Source organism: Trichomycterus rosablanca, chromosome 24 (assembly GCF_030014385.1).
Source record: "Trichomycterus rosablanca isolate fTriRos1 chromosome 24, fTriRos1.hap1, whole genome shotgun sequence".
Taxonomy (NCBI): Eukaryota; Metazoa; Chordata; class Actinopteri; order Siluriformes; family Trichomycteridae; genus Trichomycterus; species Trichomycterus rosablanca.
In genome coordinates, this window is record NC_086011.1 from 19,303,386 (window position 1) to 19,324,765 (window position 21,380).

The following is a 21,380-nucleotide window of genomic DNA, read 5'->3' on the forward strand; positions in this document are numbered from 1 at the left end:
CTGTCACTCCTGCTCTCTCACACTGGTGCAGAGAGAGAGAGGAACCGAGGAACCTGATCTGAGCTCCAGAGTCTCTGCGTTTACCTACAGCTCAGGTTCAGGAAGCCTGGAGAGCGTCATATCTCAGTCCCACCTCAGCCTGTAGCAGCACGCAGCTCGGATTTCCAGCGGAGAGGACCACGCTCATGGTGGTGATGGTGGTGATGTGCGTGTTAATGCTGAAGCTGCGCTGTCGGACCCGGATCATGTGAAGAAGTGCGTGTGTGTGTGTGTGTGTGCCGGGGGGAGAAGAATTCCAGCAGAAGCGTTCCGGAATCGATCAGGTTTTGGTAATGGAGGCGCATGCGGTGTTCCAGATGTGGTGTTGAGGACGCGGCGTCGCTTCGTCCCTGCGTCGTGTTATGCGGTGCTAATGGTGCGGTGATGATGCTGCCATGCTGCCGCTGTTTCTTCACCAATCTGGAGGCATCTGAACAACATCTCACAACAACATCCCTGCTGGAAGTTCTACCTGATGGACTCTGATGGGAGAGGATGATCTTTATGGCCGTCGGCGCCGCTCTGGTGATGGTGAGCACATCCACATCTCATTGTTCTGTATTTAAATCAGATCTAAATAAATATAGAAATATAGAAATAGAGGATCAGGTCGCGTTTGGGCTGGAACTGATAGACTGGATGTGCTGGACCATGATCAGATGACCTGAAGTTTCTCCAACATGAATGCAGCCTGTGATGCATCAGATCTGCTGCTTGTTTATAATAAACTCCTCATGAGATCCTAATATTGCTCAGCTAGAGTTAAATATAATAATTTTAGGACGGGATGTTAAATAGATAAACACAAATATCTTTACATGTTGATAATAATAATAATGTGCAGTTTATGATCATTTATACATTTTAGAGGGAGATTAGAAGTACGACTGCTGGGGGTACACTCCTGTACCATGTGACTCCCCGCTCCTCCCAGTTTCATTCCGTACACCCATGTAAACACACCCTTTCAACTCAAAGCTCGAAGCAGCTTGTTTGTTTACGTCCCAGCATGAAAAATCTCTGTCTGTTTGTTTACCCGAGGAGACGTTTAGCTTACCGTTTGCTTCAGTTTCCTCACGATTCCCAAATTCCCGAGTGACGTCCGATCTCCCGTCTTTGACTTTGGACAAACTCCAAACGACCTTGACACCTCAGGTAAAGATAGGAGGAGCGTAAATATGTGGACGCGGGCGGTTTCGAAGGGAACAGTCCGAGGTAAGCAGCTGTAATGCTGAGTGTGAGTGAAGAGCGTCAGTTCTGCTTTAATGGAATTCAAACATTTGCTGTTTTTAATTTGCATTTATTTGATTGTTTATTGATTATTGATTATGGACTGTAATGGGTTACATAAATATTCCTGGGAAATATTAGCTGGTTTTGGTAGATATATACACTCAAGGACCCAACAGTGGCAACCTTGCAGTGGTGGGGCTTGAACCGGCAACCTTCTGGTTACTATTCCAGTACCTAAACCACTAAGCTACAGCTGCCCTATATATATGGCATATGCAGAATGTATTTATGTGTTTATTTACTTAAATTTAAGACATGTCAAACTCATTTCATTCAACCTCATGTATAACACCCATGTTCCCCAAAGCCATCGGGTTCTTTTCACCCAGCCGGCGGTGGATTTCTACACTGACCTGCAGGAACACAGAGAGGAACACGCTGGACTTAATTACTTTGCCACCAATCACACAAGTGCTGAAGGTTTTGAGCAAAAATGAGGAATATAATCCGCCTCATCTGCTGTCCAAACACTTCTGACCTGCCAAGACATGGACTCCTTCAACATTGGTACATTGTACCAGTCTGGTCCTCATCCTTACATGCCATCGCCGTGCACACTGTCGTGTGGTCCTAATGTTTTGGCTCATATGTAAACCCTTGCTGTCCTAAACGTTTGTCTCTCTCTGTGCCCTGTGTGCAGGTGATAGCGCGCTGTGTGGACATGAACGCGCTCCTCGATCGCTTCCACAACTACATTCTTCCTCACGTTCGGGGGCCCGAGAGGGTCTGTCACTGTACCTGCGGCAGGTAAGCGACACTCACCGGTACTGCCGTTACTACGTTATTACACTACATACACCTGGAATAACGGCTCATACACCCACCTCACTGGTCCTTCACTGGTGAACCAGGCTCTCGGTCACTCGATTCAGCCTGACCACTTTAAACAGGTGTAGAACGGTCATTTGATCAAATAAACATGGACCCATCAGACCTGCTGCTGGTTTGTCCTGAATGTATGGAGCTGTCGGAGCAGTTAGAGGAGGGTGGTGGTGGTGGTGGTGGTGGTGGTGCACCAGCCCGGGGGGTGTTATGGCATTTTCAGCAGTGTGAGAACTCCCACGTCTGCGTCTCTCCCAGCGCTCTGATCTCCTCCCGCTGTGTTACACAGTGTGTGTGTGTGTGTGTGTGTGTGTGTGTGGGGAGATTAAATCTTGTTCTAACAATAATGCAGTAACACTTCACTGTGTTTTTGTTTTTTTAAACCAGCCGCCACGACATGAACATATTTCGACTGTCCTCGTCCTCGTGTCTGTGCAGACGCCCGACTGGCTGACAGCACAGAGCCACAAACCTCCACCGTGTAAAGTTATTTTAAACCACAGCTGACTCCTGCGTGTCCTCGTGTGTTTCAGCCTCAACAGTGTAATAAATCAATCATATAAAGGGAATCATGTGCTTCTGACTTTCCAGCAACGGTTTAGGGAAGGCCCTTTTTTAGTTCCAGCATGAGCAAGCACTATACAGACTTTATTTTACATTTAATTTTCTGCATTTAGCGGATGCTTTTATCCAAAGCGACTTACAGTACTGTGACAGTATATTGTCTAAGCAACTGAAGGTTAAGGGCCTTGCTCAGGGGCCCAACAGTGGTAACCTGGCAGTGGTGGGGCTTGAACCACCGACCTTTAGAATACTAGCCCAGTACCTTAAACACTAGGCTACACCTGCCCAGTGTCCTGCACAGAGCCCTGAGCTCAGCCCCCAGTGAACAGCTCTGGGATGAACCAGAACACCGACTGATCGATCAGCGCCCAGCCGTACACATGCTCATCCTTTATCTTGCTGAATGGGGCACAAATTCCCACACACAGACACACTTCAAAGTCTTGTGAGAAGCTTCTAGCTTTAATAATCACTTTATTTTAACACAGTTTGTTTTTGTAACTGGACGTCCGACGAGCTCGCGGTCAGGCGTCCGAATACTTTTGGCTATACAGTGTATGACCGAGGTTTATACCTCACACACACACAAACACAAAGACAACCATGAGATTAACTTCGTCTCTCGGGCTCTGTTCCAGACATCGTGTGGAGTACGTGATCCCGTACGAGGGTTCCAGCTCCCCGGACCGGGATGGTCCGGCGGGGGGCGGCGGCGTGACCAAGCAGGAGGTGGACCTGGTCCTGGGGCTGTTCCTGGGCTTCTGTATTAGCTGGATCCTGCTGTGGCTGGACAGGGTCCTGCAGCGGGTTCTGCGCTCCTGGAGAACAACACACCCGCAGCAAGGTGAGCCCGGGGAACACAGGACTGGGCGTGGTCGCTCGTCTGGGGAACGTCTGTGTAAAAATCGGCAGCTCTGAAAGCTGGTCACTGGTTTGCAATATAATTTGGGACACCGATACTAATGATCCTATATTGAACACACACATTCCTATCAGAGGTATCAAATCAAATCAACAGTTTGGGGAAGGCCAGGTTCCTTTTCTTTAGTATGACTGTTCTTCTCTGCACAATGCAAGTCTTGTGTGGAGAAACTACACCAAGCCGTTACCTTTAACCCTGCTGAAAGTGGCTGGGATGAATTGGAATGCTGACTTCCCACAGGCACACTCCAAAAATCTCATAGAAAGACTTCCCTGTGGTTTTTGGACGGGGCGTTCAGATACTTCTGGTCATGCAGTGTAGGTCTTATTCTTGGAGTTTCACTGATGGTAGAACCATGAGGTCCTGAGCTGGAGCTTCTGGTTCTACAGGAGAACCGTGGAACCCTGCGGTGATCCGTACCTGCAGGTGAGAGAGAAATCAGCTCCTCCATATAGTCTCAATGTCTCTTGCCCCCTCCCGTCCGCTCTCTCTCTTTCAGCACTGTGGTTAACTCTGGAACCCGAGTCGAATTTACTCCATCCTCTCTCTGTCCTCCTTTCCTCCTTCCTCTCACTCATCAGCCCCGGTTCCTCTGATCTGCCTCCACCTGTCTGCTAACGTTACGGACGAGATCCATCAAAGCTGGAGCTCCGTCTCGTCCTCTCAGCGTCTCTCAGCTTTTTCTGCTTCTCCTTCATCCTCTCGTTCTGCCTCCGGAGCTCCGGCTTCATCTCGCTCCGGTCCTCCGTGGTCACGCCTGAGCTCCAGATCCACTCGGGAATATGGGACAGTGGGAGCCTGGTGCTGAGAGATTCAGGCCGTCAGTCACCCACACGAGGATTGTGGGGTTGAATCCAGGCTCTGCTATGCAGCCACTGTTGGACCCCTGAGCAAGGCCCTTAACTAGAGACTAGGTGGATTTCTACAGAGAGATTTAACATGTATGAAAGAGCACGCTACACTCTCTGTGTTCCTCCACCGCTCATGCAATACCTCAACCAGCCACTAGGAGCCACTGTTGCCACACGGAGGGGATTTCCTCATCCAGCCTTCCTAACCCTCACTCAGAAATGTTTAATTGTGCATGTATTGGAACCCAGACTGGAACCCGGGTCTTAGAGGTGGTAGGGTGGCGCATTAGAAGGTTAGCTGTGCCACCTGAGCGCCACCTAGAGGAATTTGTGTGCTAGAGGAGTGGTCCCTAACCACCGGGGGTCAATTATAACTGGGCAACACAGAAAGAATAAATAATTTTACGCTCTGAATGATGTTTTACTTTGAAAGAAAACAGATTCTCCTTTAATAACATCCGTCTGTTTCTCTTGATGTGTTTGACACCTATTTCAGTCACGTGATACCAAAATATTAAACCCACAAGCTAAAATAAGCAAAAAAAATCGCTGATTCTCCATCACTGGTGAGCAGTATTGTTCTGCACTGTGTTATTATATCTTATATGAAACCGTCTGTGGTGCAAACAAGGTTGAATTCGTGTTCTATGTAGTTATAGTGACAAATAAATGCGCCGGTGCTCTCTCTACTCTGTGCGCAGACATGTGGAAGTGGGTGACGCAGGCGTGCAACGTCCAGGAGCTTCGCAGACGGCTGCAGCTGCGCAGGAGCGGCGGTGGCGTAGGAGGGGACAACAACGTGGTACACGTCAAACACAGACATTATCACAACGGGCACCTGAGCCCGCGCAGACTCTAATACACACACTCACAAACTCGATACTCACTGATGCTTCCTGATCACGGGCGTGTTCCACGCCGGACTGCAGGACTCCACCGGAGCTGCGTGTGGTTTGAAGCGCCGACTGGGCGTCCCGGGACCGGACCTGCACTCGTTCGTCCTGCCTGACGTGTTCCGTACACGTTTATTTCCTCTCTTTTGCTTGCTGATGTCGTTTTTACTGGTTTTGTGGGACGTGTTAGTTTTGTACAGCGGCGGGGCGGGGGTGTGTACATATAGACGTTGTGTTTTTTAGGGAGTAGTTTTGTGTATGGGGGGAATGTTAGTGTGTGTGTGTGTGTGTGTTTTAGACCCTCGCATGCCCACAGCTCTACATTAGTGTGGTGCAGTTTACCTGTAACGATGGGGCGGGTGTAGATCGTTCTGTGCAGCACCATCAGCATGGGCGGGGCGGGATGTGGGCGGGGATGGGATGTGGGTTGGGTATGGGATGTGGGTTGGGTATGGGGGGGGTAATTTTACTGTAAATGAACTCGTAGTGTTTGGATACAGACGCAGGAAGAATTTAGTTTGTTTATTTATTTTGTAGTAAAACCTGCATCTACAAACCTGTTCCAGGGTGATACTCGTCTACATTTGGGGAGGGTAACCACGGTTCCTCCTGCTGTTCTTGTGCAGATGTTTGTGTGTTTGATTAAACGGCGAAATCGAACCCTGAACCCGCTCGACTCTTTCTGATCACATGTTGCTTCCTTTCTGATGAATCCTGATTCTGACTCTGGAATACTTCAGAAAACCCTCGTCTGTAAACACGGTCTGCCGCTGCACCTACAAATCAATCACGACTCCAACGTGCAAAGCCGGAAACGTCATCAACAACCAGAAACGCTCCTGACTGCTTGTGTTCTCCAGGCCGAAGAGGTGAAGGACCTTCCCTAATGTTACCAATATGGTATGGGGAGGGGGGCGTGTAAGTGCCGATGATGTGGCTAACGTGCACTTGCACGTCTATCAGGGCTCCATTAATGCTAGAGTTCCATCATAGTACAGTGTGTGTTTGTAATAAGAGAGTGCAGGTGCTACACCAGCCTGCACTTCAGATCTGCCTCCCATTACAAACATCAAAGAGTCGTCAGACGGTATGAGCACGTGTCTTTTATTAGAAATCACACAGAGATCAGACAGAGGTTCCACACACACACTCTCACACTCTCACACACACTCTCACACACACTCTCTCACATTCGTTATTAGTTATTATGACATTTCTATTTTCTTTAGCCAGACTTTGACCCCCCCCCCCCCCCCCCCCGTTCCACCTACAGCACGTTAGCCCATGAAATCCAAAACCACTTCCTGTTCCCACGACGACTGCATCCCGGCGACGCCCACGTTATGCCAAATTCAGACGTCAACCAGGTCGATTTACAGCACAAAAACAAACGCAGCTCGAGTCCAGTCACCGTCCTGGCCGAGGAGAGCCGCAGACTATCAGCCTACGCTTCATTTGGATCTTTGGGATGAATCGGAACATCAACCGTGAGCCAGGCCTTCTTGTCCTCAGGAACGACTGAACGGACACAAATTCTCACAGGCGCACTCCAGGAAGTGGTTTTGGATTTATACGCAGGACGGGGCGGGTGTGGTGTTTAGCAATTCAGCTGACCTGATCTGATCTATAATCAGCCTGCCGTCCACACCAACCCCCCCAGTTCATCTAGATCAGTGGTGCTCGCTCTTATCCAGACCAGGCCGGCGTGTTCCTCAGCGTGTTCCTCAGTGGAGAAGAACGAGCACCACTGACCTAGATGCTCAGGACAAACTCTGTGTCCTCATACGGCCTGTAAACTGTAGTTAAACTGGCGTCCCATCTTTAGGTGGCACCTCCTTCTGCTCCTGTAGTGGAACGCTACAGTCCGGACCGGAACCCCCCTGTAGGGGTGACAGGACCTCCTGGGCGTGAGGAGGAACGACCAGAGACTCATCCTGGGGCACAGTGAAGCCCAGGTTTTCTCCTTTGCCCCCCAGGTGCACCCCCTGCTGGGCAGAGGCGGAGGCGCGCCCCTCGTCTCCGTGCAGCCAGTCCATCTTCTGCCGGTGCTGGCGGATGGCGTCGTCCACGCGGGCGTCGATCATGGCCTCGGTCAGCATGCCGTCCTCAGAGGAGTACGCCGCGGCCTGAGGGGGAGGGGAGAGAGAGACGGTCAGTGTGACACACACACGCCCCCTGCTGCCCCAGTTACAGATGGACCCAATATTTACATCAAATAAGACCATCGTTTGGCCGACGTGGCTCGTTTTATACACCCGTTAATGATAAGCAGGGGTGCGGAACCCTGATCAGGCTGCACATCAGGTTTCCTACCTGCCAGGCCACGCCCAGTTTGGAAATCTCACGGCCAGACATGCCCTCCGTACGCTCTGCGATCTCCGAACACTTCCTGCCGTAGTCGAACTGCGCCAGCTTCAACCTCCTGCAGAAACACAGAACCAATCAGGTTAGAGTCGCACAACAGCTACAGCGTACGGTCTAAAGCACACCTCAGGACTCCTGAGCAGGAGCTTATCAGACATGCTGTTACAAATCCATTTACATTTATTTACCCTGAATCGCCGTCTTTCTTTTGTAGCTTTATGATCAGTCACGCCTCTGGGAGGGCCTTTCTACAAGACTTTGGAGTGTGTCTATGGGGATTTGTGACCACTGTGATTTCAGTCAATAGAGGTCAGTCAGTATTTCAGTCAGTGAGGTCAGGCAACAGGCGTGTCGTATGAAGAGACCAGGGATGAGTCAGTTTGATCCATCCCTAAAGTGTTGAGTTGGGTTAAGACCAGGACTCTGTGTAGAGCTGGCTGAAAGAGGAAGGGAACTTCCCCAAACTGTTGGACAATATTAATATCATGTGATCATGTGATTCTGGTAGCAATGGGTGTGGCAGAAACAACCAGAGTCAGTCATTAAGAGGAGGTTCAGATACTTTTCATCCTTACATCATGCTGTACTCTGCTAAGGTTGTTGGTTCAAGTCCCACTACCATCAGGCCCCTGGGGAAGACTGAGGGAATCAGGAGGGGCAAATACTTTTAAACAGCGCGTCATATCAAAGCTGTTGATTCAGTATCAACATTGAGCACACGCTCAGCACACTCTTACGTGACTGAACGCAATACAAGCAAAGGTTAGGGGCCTTGCTCAGGGGCCCAACGATGGAAACTTGCTAGTTATGGGGCGCCTGATCAGTCCCGCCGACCTTGTAATATCAGGACCCTAAGAACGACAGGTGACAGGTGTGTGTACTCACTGCTTCCCCCCGGTGGCCGGCTCCAGCACGTATCTGTCGAAGTACAGCCGCACCAGTCGCTCTCTCTCCTCAGGTCCCGGCAGGGCGAAGTTCACGATCTCGTCGATACGGTCGTTAATGGCCCAGTCGAACTGCTCGGGCTGGTTACTGGCCAGCACCAGCATGAACCTGCACAAACAGGAACAGCTCCGGTAAACACTCGCGACGTTCGCTAGCGATTCGTGATCGGCTCGTGTGGGTGTGGTGGGGAGGTACGTATTCGTGTGGGTGTGGCAGGGTGGTTGGTGTGGGTGTGGTGGGGCGGTACGTATTCGTGTGGGTGTGGTGAGGCGATCTGGGTGTGGTGGGGCGGTACGTATTCGTGTGGGTGTAGTGGGGCGATACGCACTTGTTGCTCTGCTCGCCGGTTCGGTACAGGAAGGCGTTCAGCGTGGCTCTGAGATCTTCACTGATCTTCTCCTACAATCCAAACACACCAGAAGGTTCTGAACACCACGCCCACACATCACACACTGATGAGGAATCGGAATGTAGACGGGGACACAGACTCACCGTGGATCTCTTACGCAGGAAGGCGTCGGCCTCGTCCACGAACAGCAGCAGCCTGAGGAACACAGATGTTTAGAGGTGAACATACGGAACACGAGAGTTATACCCCAAAATACTGAAAAATTATAATAATAATGAAATAAAGTTTGTTTGTTTGTGTTGCCCGGCTCGCGTAAAAAAATCATGGACAAAATTTTGAAAAGCCCAGTATACAGGATCTCATGGAGGAAGATGATCATCACTGAGCGAGTGTACGAGACTGCCAGAACAGAGAGAAACTACAGAACCATGATATGTCCTGCAATCTAACTTTTTCCTGATCATCTCACCTCTACTGCTGCAGGTCGAGGAGAGCCGTGACTATCACACGCTCCACTACATTATCGCCACCTAGTGTTCTATCACAACCCACAGTCACACTCCACACAAGCGGCATGTTTCCTCACACAGACGCATTAGGAATTTTACAAGTCACGTGACCAATCAACAGGCACACAGTAACAGAACATCACCATGCCGACAGATTTCCACCGGGGGGGAAATCTAAAGCTGCGCCCAAACTTCCGTAGCGCAGCTTTAATATCGGTGCTAAAACCCTCCCACAGCACCGTTAACGTCACTCCGCCGCTGGTTCCTGCGTGCGCTTACCCTCTCCGGCTGGTGTTGGCCCAGTCGAACACTTTGTGCATGGCGGTCACGCCCTCTCGTCCCATAGGGGCCACGTCTCCTCCCGTCATGATGGCATAATCCATCCCAGAATGCACTGCCAGCTTCTGCTCCAACAGGAGACAAAAACAGAGAGTCAGAGGTTCAGTCCCAGAACGTTCTGGAATTGTATCCGTGTGAGTGTGTGTGTGTGTGTGTGAGTGTGTGAGTGTGTGTGTGTGAGAGTGTGTGTGTGTGTGTGTGTCGTACCTTGGCGAAGAGCGTTTTGCCCGTCCCCGGCGGGCCGTACATCAGGATGTTCCTATAGAGACCTCGGTTCTGGCGGGTGTTGCGTGTTGCTATGGCGATGTCACGTACACGTTCCTCCAGCGACGGCTGCACACAAACACGCAGGTTTTACTCCCTCTGGTTGCCATGGAAACCGCACGGTTTCTGTACCCTCGCCTCCGACGCTCACGTCTCGTGACTTTCAGGGGACCTCCGCCCTCCGGGAGGATTCGACCGCGCCCCGTTCTGCCCCCCTAACCTTGAAGCTGAAGGGTTACCATGGAAACTGCACCCGTTTTTAGGTGTGTCTAAAAAAAACCAGCAATCTCAGGCGGTGCTGGCGGCCTGTCGGGCGTTTAACTGACAGGCGGCGGGCCGGATGGTGAATCTCATCCTTGCTGCTGTAACAGCGCCTCCTGCTGGCTGATCCAGGTATCAGTAGGAGTGGTGGAGGAGTACAGAGAGCGTAGTGTGTTCCTACACATGTTATTTTTATCCAGAGCGACTTACAGTACTGGGACAGTATACTGTCTAAGCAATTAAAGCTTAAGGGCCCCACTCAGGGGCCCAACAGGCATCCTGGAATTGAGGCTTGAACCAGTGACCTTTCGATTACTAGTACCTTAACCTCTAGGCTACAACCGCCCTGTTTAAGCTCTCTGTTAGAATCACTACGTCCAGCAGAGGTCACTAGAGTGCACATGGGAATTGAGTATATCTAAATTTGGATAGGAAATAAAAGTTGTACTCACGCTGAGGACCACGCCCTCCAGGGCATCCTGAGCTTTACTCATCAGGCGCTTGGTCATCTGAAACACACACACACACACACACACACACACACACACACACACACACACACACACACACACACAGTGTTTAATCAGCGCGTCTCTCCCCGGACTCTGATTGGCTGGGCGTTTGTCCCCCCCCCCTTACCTTGACGGGGTGTTTGACGGCCTCCGACACGGTGATGCGGGAGGTCTCTCTCACCAGCGACGGCTTCCCGAGTCGGGCCTCGATGTACCGACCCGCCACCGCCGTGGTGTTCTTGGCCGTGTACACGCCCACCGCCAGCAGCGTGAGTCCTGCCACCTAGTGGTGTGGAGGAGACCATGCGTGTTAGAACAGAAGCAGGTTATGAGGAGACCAGGAGTGTAGAGGTCAGGTGAAGGACTTACCGTAGCCGTTACTTTATCCCAGTCTGATATAAAAGCTCTGAACCCTTCACCGAACACCGCGCCGGCGGTTCTGCAACACAACAACAAACAACAGTCACCATCAAACCCGGCGTATTTAGAGGCTTATTTGATCAGCCACGCTGTCCGATTTTGGATCGTTCGTGTGTGTGTGTGTGTGTGTGTGTGTGTGTGTGTGTGTGTGTGTGTGTGGTGACGCCCCCTGCAGGTCCCGTGCGCCGGTACGTACCGTATACTCTCCAGCACCGTCTGCCTGTGCTCGGCTGCTTTGAGGCGGATCTGCTCCCTGATGATGTCGGCGTTCTCTCGCTCCACCCGGCCGCGAGCTTTAGCCTCGGCCTCCACGTGCAGCATCTCGTTCTTGTGCCTCAGCTCCATCTCGTGCTCGATGGTGGCTGCACACATCCAAACACCGGCGACCAATCAGAGAGTGCGACGAGAGTAACGATGCACCCCCCACCCCCATAAATAAATAAATACACCTCATTCAGAAACGTTCCAAAAGTCGTGGGTGTCGTCCACACAGATCGGACTCGTCAAAGAAGGGACAAAAGAACAATAATTGAGGGACGAGGGAAGGGCAAATAAATGAGGGACAAAAAAGGGACAAATGAAGGATGAACAAAGGAGGGACGAAAAAGAGACAATTGAGGGACCAAAAAGCAACGAAAAAAGGGACAAAGGAGGAACAAAGGAGGGACTAAAAAGGGGGGCAAATGAGGAACAAAGAAGAAACAAATAAGGGACAAATTACAAATAAAGGAAAAAAGGATAAATGAACAAAGGAGGGACACAAGAGGGACAAAAGAGAAACGAATAAGAAACAAAAGAAGAGACATGGAGGGACAAAAAAGGGGCAAATAAGGGATAAAAAGGGGTAAAAGGAGGTTCAAATGGAGGGACAAAAAGGGGCAAATGAACAAAGGAGGGACAAAGGAGGACTAATGAGGGACAAAGAGAAGGACAAAAGAAAGATAAACGAGGGACAAATAAGAGACAGAAGGAACAAAGGAGAAATAAAGGAGGGACAAAAGATGGAACCACAGTGTCACAGTAGGATGTTGGACCACCATGGACCACCTCTGGAGAACTACGACTGATAATGGAACCCAGTTCCACCAAAAGTTCCTCCCTGCGTGTGATTTACACATTTTAGACCCTGTGGACGGTCCTGTGGTCACCCTAGAAGAGACCACTGCCCTCAGGACAGAAATGCTCCATCCTCACTCTAGCTTTAGGAGTGGTACCGTTCTCTCGGTGTACACCAGCCCCTCGGCGACCGAAGCTCCTGCCCGTCACGTGTAGGAGCGGTGTGCTTTATACCTTTCCTCATGGCCTCCTGCTTCTGCACGGACTCCTCCTGCCTCCTCAGGTTCTCCTCGTTCAGGGCTTGCTGAGGGAAAACAGGACAGAGCAAAGTGAGTCGGGCGTCTGTCCAGCGCCGGGTCCGGAGGGTTCGGACGGGCGATAGGTACCTGCTGTCGGAGCTGATCCTCGTAGCGCTGCCGGGCCAGTTTGTCCTGGTACTGAGCTTTCTGTGGGGACGAGACACAACAAATGAGACGTTGGGACACGTGCCGAGATCGTTCTGAGCTCCGAGATGGGATTCGAACCCCGGGCCGACGTCTCTGCGGAGACAACCGAGTTGCTAAGACGTCGCCCCCTACCTAGTGCGCGTTTAATATGTATGTGATTTGGGACACAGCCTGGGACTCACCGCCTGGTGCTGCTTGGTCTCTTCGTTCAGCGTTTTCCTCCTCTCCTCACCCTGAATCCGAATCTGGTCGCCCTTCAGCTGCTCCAGCGCCGCCTCATACTCCTAACACACACACACACATGCGCACACACACACACACACACACACACACACACACACACGTCAGTGAACCGTACCTCTCCGGGCGGGACGGACGGCGTGATGAAAACGGCTCTACCTTCATCTTGCTCTGATGCTCCATCTGCACCGACTGCTCCTGCATGCGCGCCAAATCCAGCGCCTCCTTGGCATGATCTGAGAATCAACCGATCAGACAGAAAGACAGAGGTGCGGCGGTTAGTAAACGAAGCGAACCGGGTCAGGGTCTGTGACCCCGGCGACCTCTAACTGTAAACACATGAAACTGTCGCAGCAAGTCCTGATGTCCACCTACGAGGACGTGGAGATTTCTGAGAGTGAATGAGGGGTAGTAGCAGAGGCAGCTCAGTGGTTAAGGTACTGGACTAGTAAGGTACTTAGTGGTTGAGGTACTGGACTAGTAAGGTACTTAGTGGTTGAGGTACTGGACTAGTTAGGTACTTAGTGGTTGAGGTACTGGACTAGTTAGGTACTTAGTGGTTAAGGTACTGGACTAGTTAGGTACTTGGTGGTTGAGGTACTGGACTAGTAAGGTACTTAGTGGTTGAGGTACTGGACTAGTAAGGTACTTAGTGGTTGAGGTACTGGACTAGTAAGATACTTAGTGGTTGAGGTACTGGACTAGTAAGGTACTTAGTGGTTAAGGTACTGGACTAGTTAGGTACTTAGTGGTTAAGGTACTGGACTAGTTAGGTACTTGGTGGTTGAGGTACTGGACTAGTTAGGTACTTAGTGGTTAAGGTACTGGACTAGTTAGGTACTTGGTGGTTGAGGTACTGGACTAGTAAGATACTTAGTGGTTGAGGTACTGGACTAGTAAGGTACTTAGTGGTTGAGGTACTGGACTAGTAAGATACTTAGTGGTTGAGGTACTGGACTAGTTAGGTACTTAGTGGTTAATGCACTGGACTAGTAAGGTACTTAGTGGTTGAGGTACTGGACTAGTAAGGTACTTAGTGGTTGAGGTACTGGACTAGTAAGATACTTAGTGGTTGAGGTACTGGACTAGTAAGGTACTTAGTGGTTGAGGTACTGGACTAGTAAGATACTTAGTGGTTGAGGTACTGGACTAGTTAGGTACTTAGTGGTTAATGCACTGGACTAGTAAGGTACTTAGTGGTTGAGGTACTGGACTAGTAAGGTACTTAGTGGTTGAGGTACTGGACTAGTAAGATACTTAGTGGTTGAGGTACTGGACTAGTAAGGTACTTAGTGGTTAAGGTACTGGACTAGTTAGGTACTTAGTGGTTAAGGTGCTGGACTAGTTAGGTACTTGGTGGTTGAGGTACTGGACTAGTTAGGTACTTAGTGGTTAAGGTACTGGACTAGTTAGGTACTTGGTGGTTGAGGTACTGGACTAGTAAGGTACTTAGTGGTTGAGGTACTGGACTAGTAAGATACTTAGTGGTTGAGGTACTGGACTAGTTAGGTACTTAGTGGTTAATGCACTGGACTAGTAAGGTACTTAGTGGTTGAGGTACTGGACTAGTAAGGTACTTAGTGGTTGAGGTACTGGACTAGTAAGATACTTAGTGGTTGAGGTACTGGACTAGTAAGGTACTTAGTGGTTGAGGTACTGGACTAGTAAGATACTTAGTGGTTGAGGTACTGGACTAGTTAGGTACTTAGTGGTTAATGCACTGGACTAGTAAGGTACTTAGTGGTTGAGGTACTGGACTAGTAAGGTACTTAGTGGTTGAGGTACTGGACTAGTAAGGTACTTCGTGGTTGAGGTACTGGACTAGTAAGATACTTAGTGGTTAAGGTACTGGACTAGTAAAGTAATTAGTGGTTGAGGCACTGGACTAGTAAAGTAGTTAGTGGTTTAGGTACTGGACTAGTTAGGTATTTAGTGGTTAAGGGTCTTGCTCAGGGGCCCAACAGTGGCAACCTGGCAGTGGTGGGAGTTGAACCAGCGACCGGCTACATCTGCCCTAGGGTTAGGGATTCATGTAAGAATAATTACATCATGTTATTACCAAAAGTATTTGGACACCTTACATCCCAACAAGCTCATGCTCGGGTGTCCACATACTTTTGGCCATGTCTGTATTTCTGACCTATATAAGGTTTAGCCCTTACCACCCTACCTAGTGCCCTTGGTCCATGTGGGATGAATCTGTTCCCTCATGTTGTGTGTAGTGCACTGTGTAGGATCTATAACCCCGGTATGTTGCACCATCAAGGGCACTCAGGGCTCCTGCTCCCTGCGGAGGGTGGATTTACACCAGCTCTACCCCTATGTAGTGCACTATATAAGCACAGATCAGTATTTAGGACCAGGCCCGTGTGTTCATTCAGCACTTACGGGATCGGTCGAGCTCTTTGGCGGCCTGTGCGGCTCTCTCCAGCCCGGTGGGGTCGAAGTTGCTCCATTTGTCCTTGGGTTTATCTCCCCCGCTGCCCCCTGATCCGCCGGCTGGTGGAGGAGGTGGTGGTGGTGGTGGTGGGATCGGAGGCTCCGGACCCGCCCCGCTCTGTCCTTTATTCAGGCCGAACAGCCACGACATGGTTCGGGTGGAATGTTGCGCGGTTCTCGGTTCGGTCCGTTACTGACCGGTCTCTGTCTGTCTGTAGCTGCACTTCCTCCCTCAACACGCGTCTGTCACGCCGGAGCTGTCTGCGCATGCGCCCTGCTGCCGAGCCGGGCCCTGATAGGCTGGATCGCTTCGTCCTTTTGAACGGTGGTTTTTTTATTCCGCACCTGTTTTCCGCTATTCTGGTTCCTGATTGGTCACTCAGCGACCACGTGAATGAGAACACGCAGAACAGTCATTCATTCATTTAATTTTACTATTATTATTTATATTTACATTTCAAGAATTACAGAATTACTAATATTATACATCATTAAAAGAGAAAAGAAGTAAGGAAAAGCTTAGTTTACAAACAATGTAAATGTTTTACAGCTTTATTATCCAATGGTTTTAATAATAATAATAATACATTTTATTTATATAGCGCTTTTCAAGATACTCAAAGACGCTTTACATAAGACAAATAATCAAAACAAATACGTACATACACCATACAAATCATAGTACAAAATCAAAATAGTACATCAACATCAAGAATAATTAAGATAAAAACAAAGAGAGCAGCATAAGACAGTTCATTAAAAATTAGCTAAATTATGAGAGAGAACAACAAATATAGAACAATTTCTTAAAATTAGACAGAAACAGGACAGATTTACATGCAATCAGGAAACTGAAAACTTTACAAGTTTTAGGATCTAGGACTTCACATTTCTGTCGTGATCTAAGTATAAAAACTATTAAAAAGAATAGCAAAAATAAAAGCATTTATTTTGTGTTGTTACAAGTTAAATGCCACTCTGAATAGATGAGTTTTGAGAAGTGACTTGAATTTGGACAGGTCAGGACAATCTCGTAGGTGTTTGGGGAGAGCATTCCATAAAGATGGAGCAGCTATGGAAAAGGCCCTGTCACCCCAGGTCCGGTGCTTGGTCCTAGAGGGTATGGACAGTAGGTTAGCCTCAGAAGAGCGAAGGCTACGGGAGGGAATGTGCTGATGGAGCAGGTCGGTGAGGTAGGATGGGGCCTGATTATGGAGAGCTTTGTGAGTGAATAGAAGAATTTTGAATTGAATGCGTTGAGCAACGGGAAGCCAATGAAGTTTTTGTAGAACAGGTGTAATATGATCACGGGAGCGAGTATGAGTAAGGAGGCGAGCAGCTGAATTCTGGATATACTGAAGTTTTTTTAGGATTTTGTTAGATGTACCATAAAGGATGCTATTGCAATAATCAATTCTGGATGTAATAAAAGCATGAATCAAGGTTTCGGCGGCAGAAAAGGAGAGTGATGGACGTAGACGTGCTATGTTTTTTAGATGAAAGAAAGCAGTTTTGGTGATGTGATTTACATGGCGGTCAAAAGAGAGGTTGCTATCAAAAATTACACCAAGATTTCGGATGTTAGAAGACGGAGACAAAGTGTCATTATCAATGGTAATTTGAAAATTTTTTGTGGTTTTTGCCAGGGTTGTAGGACCTACGATGATCATATCTGATTTTTCACAGTTTAATTTGAGGAAATTAGCTTTCATCCACAATTTCATTTCAGTGATGCAATTTGTCAGAGTGGAGTGAAGTTCAGTATTAATGGATTTGGAGGAGATGTAAAGCTGAATATCATCAGCATAGCAGTGGAAATGTAAACCATGCCGACGTATGATGTCACCAAGGGGGAGCATATAAAGAATAAACAAAAGGGGACCTAACACTGAGCCTTGATATAGTTTTGATATATTCTTTATAGATTATAGATAAGCTACACACTAAAAAAATTCATATAAATTCAAAAAAACAACAAAAAATATAAACAATATAAACAAAAAAGAAGTGTAGAGAGATTATATGTAGGTATATTATAGCAAAATAGTTAAATTTTAAGATTAGAATTTAGGGCTCTGAATTTATGAATATTATATTTTCTTAGAAGACATAATAGAAGTAATAATCCAGTATTATTAGTTTGAAAATGTAGAAAAAAACTCATGCTGTCAGACATCAACACTTTACACAAAATAATAATAATAATAATAATAATAAAATAATAATAATAAAATAATAATACAATAAAAAATAAAATAAAAATAATAATAATAATAATAAAATTTAACGTTATTTAATAAATTGATGGTTTTGTTTTGTTTTTGCCAAATCGGACACCGTAAGCGCAGAGTGGGTGGAGTTTACTTACGACCTTTCGTGCATTTTTGTTAACCCACCCATTTTCATACAAATCAAGCTCGGATTGGCTAGTTTCAGCCATGAGGTACGGTGGCCGCAATGAAACATAGATTTCACATTTTTACAACGCTTTTAATCCACGGTAAATGCATGTTTTAACAATAAATAATCTGTAAACACTGCAATAAAGTATTTAAATGTTTATATAAGTCCACGTTTAATAATAACGCTATTTAAATAATAATAATAGTAATTATGACCAACTACTGTTACTAGCTGTAAGTTTAGCATGTTCTCCCTCTGTCCATGTAGGTTTTGTTTCTTTAATAATTAGAGAGATTTCAAAGCTGTTTGTTTCCTTATGTAACATTGGTATGAAATCTGGAAGGTAGTTTAAGAACTATTCAAAATAGAATAGACGAAATCAGGAGGGTGTGAATAATTTTTGGTGCTATAAAACTAAATGTACCATGATGGTTTCGATCTGATGTAAAAATAATGTGAATGTGAGATTGAGTCATGTGTTGGACAGAAGCTGTGAGATGGAACTGAGCTGGACCTTCATGAAGAAAACACTGATGTTTGTAGGAAAAACTGATTTTATTAACAGGTTCATTACAGCAGCACATCAGCACTGCACACGTTCTGCTCTTATTTACACACAATAACACTGAAGACGTTTCCTCTCACAGACGTTTCCTCTCACAGACGTTTCTCCAATCCAGTCCTGGGCTGAACGTCACACAGATTTACAAACGTAAGTCAGAGTTCTCCGTTTCATCCACACACACTCTGAACATCTCGGTGCACCAGGTCTCCATCCGAGTCTCAGTCTAAGCTGCGCTGTGATTGGCCGCCCTCACTTCAGCTGCGTGATGCGTGAGAACACACCGGGCGGTTCCTTTCCGTCGCCCAGCGCCGCCCGCAGCCCCTCCTGCTGCCGAGCTTTCGCCAGCGATACCAACGACTGGAAGGAACACGGTTCTGTGATGGCCAGGTCACTCAGCACCCGCCGATTCAACTGCACGCTGCACTGAGGGGGGAGAACAGAACACCCGATTAAACCCGGCTCACAGGAACCAGGCGGATTTACAGCGAGCAGGTAAGAGACTCACCTGTACCAGGTTGTACATGAGGACTGGATATTTCATGCCGTGCTCCCGGGAGGCCGCAGCTATACGAGAGATCCACAACTGCAGGAGACCAAGTACAAATCAGAGGATGTGTAGTGAACGAGGGTGAGATGAGTGTGTGTGTATCGTTATGGATCTTACCGTCCTCATGTTGCGCCGCTTGGCTTTCCTCGCCTTAGATGCGTAAACGAAAGCTCTGCGAACTGCGCGCACCGCCAAACTGTAACAGCGATTCTTCCTCCCACGAAAGTGCTGCGAAATCAAAACACAAGTCGGTGAGCAGGTCGGTGGGGCGGTGCAGGCCACACTTTTCATTTAATGATTTAAAAAAGAAATTCTTTATAAATAACAACATGGTTATTGGTGTCAGACGGGCTGGTTTGAGGTTCTCAAAAACCGCTGATCTCCTGGAATTCTTTACCATAACTCTCTTACAGTGCCAAAAACATCCAGTAAGTGGCAGTTCTGTGTATGAAAACACCTTAATAAGCGGGTTCAGATTCAAATGGTTCAACTAGTTAGAGACTGAGCCAAATTTGGCCAAAAGTTATTGTTGCAGAAAAACATCTTTTCACATCAAACCTTGATGCACACGGGCTACAAAACCACATGTGGTTAAACACCACCAGTGTTTTGGCTCCCAACCCACTGCAACTCATAACAATAAATGAATGAAAATGTTTGAGGTATTTACATGACTATTAATCGTCTGCTGAAAGTGGATAATTACGGATGGATGATTAGAATACTACAAAAGGAGACAATAATACATTTAACCTTAACCCTTGAACATGTTTCATACATTGTATAAATATAAGAGCTTTAAAGAGCTCTGGCAGCTTCTGATCCAGTGTACTGTACTCTGTAGTATGCTAGATGAGTGCAGTATGAGTGCAGTATTAGTATTAGTGCAGTATTAGTGCAGTATTAGTGCACTAATGTACTATTGATGCTCACTATCTAGTACAGAAGCGCACTATAGAACACAGCCGCTGCTACGATGCTAATGCTAAAGTAAAGTATATAAGTTACCCGCGCATGTTTTAACAGCTCCTGTACTTTCCAGTAGCGATCAGGTCCTCTGTTTCTGATCCAGCACGCTAATGTCAGGAACACCATGATTAATCTCAATTAAAGCAGATTAAATCATTAATGTTGCTGATCTGACCTCCAGCCTGATGCGTGAATACCAGTCCTGACATCTAGTGCGCATGCGCGGGTGGTTAAAAGTCCTTACGTGTTTAAAGTGGATGTTTAAATCGTTTGTTTTTATTGTTTTTAATCATTCACACTGTTGTCAGATATTTACTATTATATTCAGTCTGACTTCAAGTACTTTTGCCACCTCAGCTTAAGGACGCATGGGGAAGAATTCTGACTGTTTTGTTTTCAAGATGAATTACAGCAAAAGATCATGTTTTGTTCTTTACAACCATAATATTAGATTAGATCCAATTTTACTGTCATTGTGCAGAGTACAAGAACAGAGAAAATGAAATGCAGGAGCATTTAACCAGAAGTGCAAGATAGAGATAATTTACATATAATACAGTTAAAGTACAGAAGTGACCAGATAAGTGAAATGAAGAAACCCAAGTTAAAGAATATTAAACAAATAATGCTGATTGTGCTGTGAGTGTATAGACTAGTATATAATTACAGAGTGATAAAAGGTAAAAATGTTTAGCATTTAGTAAGAAAATCTGCAGTCTACATGTTGTCAAGAATGCTAAAATTTACCAGTTTATTTAGAAAGAACCATGAAAGCATTGTAAAGAAGGCTGATGTCTCAGTCAATGGCCAGGACCACAAATGGGTCACAAACTGCCTCGTCGTGGTTGCTGGATCTAAACCCATAAACAGCTTGCGTGCCTTACTGGGCCAGTAACCACATTGTGTGTCATATAATTACAATTATTACATGTTTATGTTTACTATTTCCTACTAAAATTAAATTTAAGATCAATTTAAAACATCAGGTCTTATTATATTTTAGATTAAGGTTCAACTAGTCTCAGCACTTGCGGAATGAGGAACGTTTTGGGGCCCTAGTAGAGTAAAGAGCCTTAGTAATAAATAGGTGGACCAAGACATGTTAAAAATGCCCAAAATTCAGTAGGACAATGGGACTGAACTTGTTTTCTGCTTGCTGTGTAAAATGCATTAGTTATCCAACCATAGCTGTCAATTTTTGCATCCCTTTGTTCACAGTATGACTTAAAAACGACTTCACACATTAATTTATTAGACGTTTCCTAAAACTTTTGTTGGTTTTTATGGTAGTGAAAAGATTTATGAAGATTCCATGAGATTTATTAAAAGCAAACTATTTCTGGTGTTTATTTTAATTATATTTTTAAG

The 21,380-nt window shown here is 47.0% G+C and overlaps 3 protein-coding genes across 3 annotated transcripts; 1 reads left to right on the top strand and 2 right to left on the bottom strand.

Annotated features, from left to right (window-relative positions):
• The first annotated feature begins 275 nt into the window (after positions 1 to 275).
• On the top strand, positions 276 to 5,778 carry tmem240b (transmembrane protein 240b). Its single transcript, XM_062986894.1, has 4 exons — positions 276 to 570; positions 1,973 to 2,079; positions 3,357 to 3,562; positions 5,193 to 5,778. The coding sequence occupies exons 1-4, from the start codon at positions 535 to 537 to the stop codon at positions 5,348 to 5,350; spliced, it is 507 nt and encodes a 168-aa protein (XP_062842964.1). The 5' UTR covers positions 276 to 534; the 3' UTR covers positions 5,351 to 5,778.
• An 853-nt stretch (positions 5,779 to 6,631) lies between these two features.
• On the bottom strand, positions 6,632 to 15,746 carry atad3 (ATPase family AAA domain containing 3). Its single transcript, XM_062986448.1, has 16 exons — positions 15,478 to 15,746; positions 13,249 to 13,325; positions 13,032 to 13,133; positions 12,790 to 12,849; positions 12,638 to 12,707; positions 11,544 to 11,709; positions 11,297 to 11,366; positions 11,055 to 11,210; positions 10,868 to 10,924; positions 10,098 to 10,223; positions 9,831 to 9,955; positions 9,186 to 9,237; positions 9,022 to 9,092; positions 8,634 to 8,801; positions 7,698 to 7,806; positions 6,632 to 7,510 (listed from the first exon to the last, which is right to left on the bottom strand). Exons 1-16 carry the CDS (start codon positions 15,677 to 15,679, stop codon positions 7,187 to 7,189), a joined length of 1,935 nt encoding a protein of 644 aa, XP_062842518.1. The 5' UTR covers positions 15,680 to 15,746; the 3' UTR covers positions 6,632 to 7,186.
• A 2,721-nt stretch (positions 15,747 to 18,467) lies between these two features.
• mrpl20 (mitochondrial ribosomal protein L20) lies at positions 18,468 to 20,220 on the bottom strand. The gene is made up of 4 exons (XM_062986483.1): positions 20,052 to 20,220; positions 19,161 to 19,271; positions 19,002 to 19,079; positions 18,468 to 18,919 (listed from the first exon to the last, which is right to left on the bottom strand). Exons 1-4 carry the CDS (start codon positions 20,136 to 20,138, stop codon positions 18,746 to 18,748), a joined length of 450 nt encoding a protein of 149 aa, XP_062842553.1. The 5' UTR covers positions 20,139 to 20,220; the 3' UTR covers positions 18,468 to 18,745.
• Positions 20,221 to 21,380: the final 1,160 nt, after the last annotated feature.